This window comes from Chaetodon auriga, chromosome 24, assembly GCF_051107435.1.
Source record: "Chaetodon auriga isolate fChaAug3 chromosome 24, fChaAug3.hap1, whole genome shotgun sequence".
NCBI classification, from domain to species: domain Eukaryota; kingdom Metazoa; phylum Chordata; class Actinopteri; order Chaetodontiformes; family Chaetodontidae; genus Chaetodon; species Chaetodon auriga.
In genome coordinates, this window is record NC_135097.1 from 10456153 (window position 1) to 10464124 (window position 7972).

At 41.9% G+C, this 7972-nt stretch overlaps 1 protein-coding gene across 1 annotated transcript; it reads left to right on the plus strand.

Annotated features, from left to right (window-relative positions):
• The first annotated feature begins 1624 nt into the window (after positions 1-1624).
• On the plus strand, positions 1625-6464 carry gba3 (glucosidase, beta, acid 3). The gene is made up of 5 exons (XM_076725214.1): positions 1625-1846; positions 2379-2603; positions 2738-3540; positions 4068-4191; positions 5017-6464. Exons 1-5 carry the CDS (start codon positions 1792-1794, stop codon positions 5238-5240), a joined length of 1431 nt encoding a protein of 476 aa, XP_076581329.1. The 5' UTR covers positions 1625-1791; the 3' UTR covers positions 5241-6464.
• Positions 6465-7972: the final 1508 nt, after the last annotated feature.

The following is a 7972-nucleotide window of genomic DNA, read 5'->3' on the forward strand; positions in this document are numbered from 1 at the left end:
TGTCAAATATTAAGTTTGAAGGACATCGTTGCAATGGCCTTACCTTTATCAAGGATTCGTTGTAGTAAAGTAGCTGTACTCAAGTACAGTACAAATATGTGTTTAAGTCACAGGCACTTCACTTGAATATTTCCACGTTATGCAGCTTTTGATGTCTACTTCACTTTGGGGTGCAACTATTCTACGTTTGACTCCAATATGTGTATTTCACAGTCGTTAATAACTTTCCAGACGCACAATAATATGAAACGATATATCAAGTAGTTAAAATATAGCTTCTCTTTGGATAGCTACTGCATAAATAAAATAACAATCCGGAAATATTCTGTATGACAATCAAGTTTGTATTATTGTTATTATTATTATTATTATTATTATTATTATTATTATTATTATTATTATTATTATTATTATTATTATGCATTTGTAGTTGCCTACTTTTTCATTTGATACTTTCAGACGATTTATATGCTTTTGTTCTTGTAAAGAATTGTGATAATAATAAATTGTAAAAATAACAAATTCGCTCTAGTTTGCTGTACACAAAATAGGCATGAAAGATTGTCACATGAGGAGCGAAAATCCAACTGTATCCTGTAGCTATATGAGGATGTTCAGCTGAAGGATTTTTTGCCCTTTGGCAAACAGTCCATTTTCTTTGTTATGATCAAGTCAAGTGAGTCACAGAAAACTGGACTAGAGGATAGCATTGAAGTGGTCACAGGCCAGGGAACATATGGCTTTAGGCTATAATCCTTTCACCTCCACTAGTGTATTTGTTTTCAGGCCCTGTGAGGCTTGGCATACTCTGACAAGTACCCTTTAACCTTTTTGTTTGCATACAGGATGTCACATGTAAAGCAGTGGAATGGATGATACAAACTTGATGCTGATGAATGATTATTCACTCACTTACTCATCAGTCTGCTCATCACAACCTATCAAACAGTTTAAAAGTCATTCCACAGTCTGAAAAAGTCTAGAGATACCCATGGTCACGTTTTTCCCACTTCAATAATTTAATAAAATGTGGGCTCTTTTGCAATCATAGTTACACATAAGTTGTCTAATTTGGTTGCTATGTAAGTTGGCTCATTTGATATCATTTGTATCACCAAGAACAAAATGGTATGCTGACAAATTGAAACAAAAACATGGTTCGGATGCTATTTTGAACTTCAGCATTTCTTCAAATGATTTACGATAAATACTTCCCATTATTTACATGTCATATTAACACGTCCGCAGAAAAATGACACAAAAAAAACTCAGTAAGTAAAAGTTCCCTCGGCACACGGTGAAAACTTTACGTTCTGAACGTGACGACGTTTCACGCAGGACTCGAGGCTCGTGTGCTGCTTTCAAGTGCTCCTCGGTAAATCTGGAAATGCGATTCGTGAAAACAACTTTTAATTCAAAGGACTGAAAACTAAATAAATAAATAAATAAAAAGACTAAAAGTAGTTTTGTCTGACTATTATTTAGCCACAGAATTCACATGGTGCAACATAACCGGACAATAATGTTACAAACACTAGTGTTACAAAGTAATACTGTATTTTGGAGTATGTAACACCAAGCGTAAACAACTCAGTCCAGCACGGCATGATGGGAAATGTGGGCCGTCGCTAGAGCTCCAGCTTCCAGCAAGGTTGTGCCAACGAAAGGTGTATAGTTAGCTGAGTCCAGGTCGCAGCATGCACTGCTACCTTTGTGGTTATATTGATGTAAGTAACGCAAAAGGAGTACTAATTAGTCCTTAAGTAACACGTCACGGGAAGAAGAAAAAACATGTTCCCATGTGACTTTGCGTGGGGAGCCGGAACTGCTGCGTATCAAATAGAAGGTATGTAAATACAACTATCAGATTTGTGAGGATGATGGGTGAAGTGGACACAGTATCCACCAACAGTCGTGCAGTCTAATCGAAATAAACAGGCCTACAGCAAAGACGTGAGTTCAGTTACTGCTGTCGTTGAGCCCGGAACTTTCTGTACCTGTTGAATAAACTTAATTAATGATTTGTTACCCAATGAATGTTCAATTATAACCCATATAGATTTTGACCACTGGAATATCTGACCAATTCATATACTGTATGCAGTCTATGGACCAACCTGAGCTCGCCCACTGGTCACTCTAATTTAAAACTGGCAAAAACTCAACAGACAATTGCTCACAATAGATGACATAATTGCACCATCATTAAAACCATAAATCGTGCAGGTGATAAGACAAAGATACAGCAACAATAAATTCAGTGAAATCTGTCGGCTTACTTAAAGTCCCAATAGAAACATTACTGTGATTTATTTTTTCTATGTCAACATCTTACCTACTTTTGTGAAATGAAACAACCTGTTTTTGTGCTCATTGAGGTGGCTGGCAGGCAGATGGCAAGGGACCGAGTATCTGGGACACGTTTTGTCACGAGAAAGGCAGAGTGTTCGGGGAGCAGAATGGAGATGTGGCCTGCAACAGCTATGAGCTGTGGGAGAAGGACCTGGAGTGTATCCAGCAGCTTGGATTGACGCACTATCGCCTGTCCCTCTCCTGGGCCCGCCTCCTGCCCGATGGGACCACACGACATGTCAATCAAAAAGGTATTTCCATATCCTGGTGAGACCCATGCCATGGTTGAATCCAAAACGACACAATGAAATGAGCTCATTTGATGGTTGCAGTGCTGTTTAACCTTACAACCTATTAATGACAGCACTGTATACCCGTCCTACAGGTGTGCAGTACTACAACAAGGTGATTGATGATTTGCTGGCCTGCAATGTGTCGCCCATGGTCACACTTTACCACTTTGACCTGCCTCAAGCTCTCCAAGATCAAGGTGGCTGGAAATCACCGGGTACAGCGAGCACGTTTGATAGCTATGCCAAGTTTTGCTTCCAGACGTTTGGTGACCGCATCAAACTTTGGATCACCGTCAACGAGCCTTACGTGTGCGCTAAACTGGGCCATGAAGATGGCATCCATGCTCCAGGGTTAAAAGAACCAGGCACTGCTGCTTACCTGGTGGGCCACAACATGCTGCGAGCCCACGCCATGGCGTGGCACAGCTACAACACCTTTTACAGGACGAAGCAGAAGGGTGCAGTGTCTCTCGCCATCAACAGCGACTGGCTTGAGCCGTTGCGAGCAGGTTGCGCCGAGGACATCGCCGCCACTGAACGAGACCTCGCATTTACACTTGGGTGGTTTGCTTGGCCTGTGTTCGTAACTGGAGATTATCCAGAGATAATGAGATCAGCCATCGACGCTCAAAGTAGGAAGCTGGGATACGATGGCAGCACAAGACTGCCCAGTTTCTCAAAGGACGAGCCTGCCGTTTTGGGCACTGCTGACTTCTTTGCGCTGAACTACTATACGTCTCGTCAAGTGGCGCCAGGAGGCGGCTGTGGAGAGATGTTGAGTATGAAGAGTGACCGAGACGCAGGAGAAGTTGTGGATCCATCCTGGCCCGTTTGTGGGGTGTCCTGGCTCGCTGTGGTGCCCCACGGCTTAAGGAAACTTCTCAAGTACATTAAGGTAAAACTAGAACAACTGGCTCATCTGTTGGGGTCATTTTCTGTTTCATGCTTTGGTGAAACTCAGCTGCCTGTCCTCATCAGTACCCCAAACAAGGCTCAAACACATCCTTTATTTTGACTGTGAGTTCAATCAGTTGAAATGTGAAGTCATTTTTCTTTTTCCTCTTGGCATCAAACTGAATTGACCAACACAAAGACAAATCGCCTTCAACCAAACGAGGAGAACGCCGTGACATTTGTTTAGTGTCTTGCTATTGATTTTGTGTGCAGTAATCTCCTTTTAACACCTCCAGAAACACATTGATGCTTCATTAGTGCTGTCACATTGAATGAAACAGTTACTTTGCTGAAAGTGTTTGCAATTGCAATTTCCTGCTGTTGTGACTTGTCACAGGCCATTAGTTTGAGCTTGGCACCGTTGAAATGCAGCTAAACGGCACAGTGTAGACCAATCGGTCTCTCCCTGAAGTGTCTGACAGCTGAGATGCCTTGTTTGACAATAATGTTTGCCCCATGACTTTCCAGGACACTTTCAACAGCCCAGCAGTCTACATTACAGAGAATGGCTTCTCTCAGGTGGGGCCGCTGCAAATTGAGGATGTACAGCGCTCAGAGTTTTACAAGGACACCATCACGGAAGTGGCTAAAGGTAATGGCTGGTAATTCTGCACTGGAAAATAAGCAAAAAGCCATGAGCAGACAGTAACAAAATCCAAGCCAATGGGGCAAATGAGTGTAAATATTATGCTAATTGAGCATTTTGGAAACATTCTGCACACTATTTTGCTGTCAGTCCTGCAGCTGCCAATCAATACCTACCTGATAAACTCTCCTGAGTAAATTAATGCTATTCTTTCATCCCGTTTACAATGGGTATACATTGGTCACCAGTCTAAGATTTGGTTTTTCTAGCATCCAGAGTTTTGAATATTTCCTCAGTTTTGTTTTGCACAAAAATCTGGATGTGCCCAAGATTTTTCCTGATCCATGAAAGCAGAGGAAAACATTTTTATCAATATTATTTTATTCTCAGACTGTCAGGCTTCAGAATTATTACCCATAAGTCCAGCTGTTTGTTTTGGCACCACCACCTGGCCAATCTGTGTACGTTCATTGCCAGGGAAACTGAGAGTCATTGACCACATTCAGCAGCTGGTTTCTGTGGGATGGCACAGTCGCAGTTCAAGGCGAGATAAAGTAGGAAAATGGCAAGGTTCCACATACAGTACAATACCAAAGACTCTGGTTGGAGTTGACATCAGAGATGTTGATGAAAGTCATAGAAAACACAGTTAATGCTTTAAACTAGGCTACTGTGCTTTCTACGTGTTGCTGATAATTCATGCTCTTGGTATGCTTCAGAAACCTTGATAGTGATGCTTGTCTTCAGTTATATAAAAAAGAAAGGGGCACTTGCATTTACGCTTTTCAAATCTACAAAAAGTTATTTCCTGTGTTTTTATTCCTTGCACAGCGATTCAAGAAGATGGGGTCAATGTCCGTGGATATTTTGCGTGGTCGCTGCTGGACAACTTTGAATGGGCTGATGGCTTCAGCGTTCGTTTTGGACTGTTCCACGTGGACTTCACGGATGCAAAGCTAAGGCGAACCATGTACCAGTCAGGACGGGAGTATGCAAAGATTATCTTGAAATACAAACAAGGTCAATCCGATGGAGCTCCCCAAGGGTCACAGTGAGATTGTTTTGATGTGCGTTACCTCCTGTTCCCTTTCCCTTACCTTCCCAAAGCACCTTGATATTAAAATGTATGCATCATCATTTCATCTCAAGCTCATTTAAAAAAAACCTTGTTTTGTCCAAAGATAATCATTTTCATACAGCATTCGAAAAGCAGGCCCCAGGACATGTAAATGATTTCAGCTCTACGTAAATGACCCATTCATAGATCTCTAAGAGCTAAATCTCTTGTGCAAAGGTGAAGCCTCAACAAGCGTAGCAGCCATCGATATGTCTGTTTCTTGAAGTCGAGCATGTCAAATGGAAAGTCTCTGATGGGTCCCCTTTGTGACCGGCCCTCAGGAAAAAACAGATCCTGAGCAGCTTCCATGATCTGTGTAGCTGTAGTACTTTTGTCCAGTGTCAGTTGCCGAGTGTTGCCTCCATTCTTGGACCTCACTGAAAGAAAATCATCACTTTGAAAATGCAGCCAGCCCACCTCAATTCTCCGTGTGGTTTTTGTTGCACTAGTATTTTGTATGTCTTTGCACAGTGGAAGCCGGACTTGGTTCTTCAAGAGATGCTGCCTTTTTCATCTTTTTTGTGGTAATCTTTAGCCGTAGTCTCTTTAAAATTGCTTCTTGGTCAGTGTTTGCATCCCTCTTTCTGCGAAATGAAAGAAGAGCCAAGCGGGTGCCATTTGACAGCTCGGTCCATCTGCAATTAGAAATAAAAACCCCAAATTATCTTAATATACGAATAGGTTTACTTGGTTGCTGTAAAAAAAAAATAATCTTGACTTCAGCAGGGGAAATGAGGACATGGATGAAGAATGTTAATTTGATTCAGTGGAGTGCAAATTAGTATTCTGTCCTGTCCGGTTCCCAGTCAGTCTGTGTGAGGAGGTTTATGGAGAGGGGAGAGTCCCTCACTCAGAGGGCCAAGCCAGCTGTAAGACCAAGCTGCTGCAGCCACTTCACAGGGCTGCAGCAGAGGGATGTGCACGAATGTATTTGTCAGGGAGATGCACCTGTGAGAGTCAGAACAGGTGTGCAGTGATATGCAGATGCCACGACGAACCTGGAAATACAGTGTAATACTTCGTGTTTTACTCTGGAAGTTTCAGGTTGACCAGAAGGTTGAAGTCAATAAATCACACATCATCCGGTCAGTTTGGTTATCCTTTTTGTATTTGACACAAAACTCGTGGAGGTCTTCACTGATCACACTTGAAAGAATCCATCAAAAAAAAAAAAAAAAAAAGCAGCTCAGTTATTATAATGCCACCAAGCTGCACAAAGCACACTCCAGTGGACTCAGGAGGGATGCCAGCTGAAAGCAACAGATGTCCTGCCACAGGAAGAGAGTGTAATGCCATTTGTGTTCCGCAGACAGCTGTGCAAACTCTCTACTTAAAGGAAAAACGGGAACAAGGCGAAAAGCCTTCTGTTGATTCTTTGTGCATACTGTGGTTGAGGTAGGATTACTTATATGACATGCTGAACAGTGCACTGTAAATCCACAAGGCTGAGAGAGCCATATTGGATATTAGGCTTTGACATTAGTGCGTGCAGGTGTGTCTCAAAGAAAGTGGAGCACCGCAGATCATTTCTAATGTTTTAGGTGCAAGTTTAAGCAAATGCTAATTAAAATCTACTTGATCTTTGCTCTTATCAGTAATCAGAGAACCAAAGGGGAGGATGAGCAGCTTGGTGGCACCTGTTTGTAAGCCTACAGTGCCACCTTGTGGTCTTAAGGGGAACTACAGTTTTGAATTCGGCAGCCCAGTGTGTACTGTACAATATGGTGTCACATGATGTGCTGTTTTGATTAATAAAATGCATCCTGTTGGTTTAACAATAAACAACTAAAGCAGCTCCCTAACCACAATACATCATAGATTTAACACAATTAATATTTATGCTCTGATGTGAAGGAAAATGTCATTTATATTCTGTGTTGGGAGACTTTGTTTGCATTAATAAGCATGGTGTATCGTGACATCCAGTTGGCTGTGCATACTGTTTTCAACAGATGTGAGTAATACCCTTGTGGCCCTCCTCCATCTATGTCAAGCCGAGTGAGATTCTCCTTTGTCTTATGATGAATAACAAGCTATTGTGGAAACATGAATAATGCCACTGCACGCTCGCATTAGAACTTCTTTGCAGGCTGCTTTGAGCACAGACTTGAACCGCATCTCACACTATTTCAACGCTAATGAAGTTCGTCTAATATCTGTGGCTCTGTCAGAAGCGGCTGGTGAGCTGTACGTCTCTGCGGGATGATGGCGACTTGCTGCAAAACAATAAACATTTAGTCAACAAATATGCATCTTGTCAGGCGGAGACTGGTGGTGGGGGGAAAAAAAATCAAGCCATGTTTTGATAAAAAGTTAAGAAACTGAGAATTCTCAGGACTAAAGCAGAGATTTTTCCTATTGCCATTGGGCAACTGAATTCACAGATAAGAGTTGATAAGTAATTCCACCAACAGTCTCCCAGTATTGATGGATTCCATCTCCCTCCATCACCAGTTCGAGGTAGCTGCATGGGTGAAAGAACCACCGCTGCTGCTGACTTGATTGAGCGAAATATGAGCGAGAACTTACTCTCCGCTTAGTGAATGCTGGAATTAGCCATTTGAGGAATAATATGTGCCTATTGCAGGTTGGAAAGCTTAAAACATTAATTAGCATTTAAATAATTCACTCCTCAAGTCTCTTTAATAGCCCAATGACGAATATTCAACT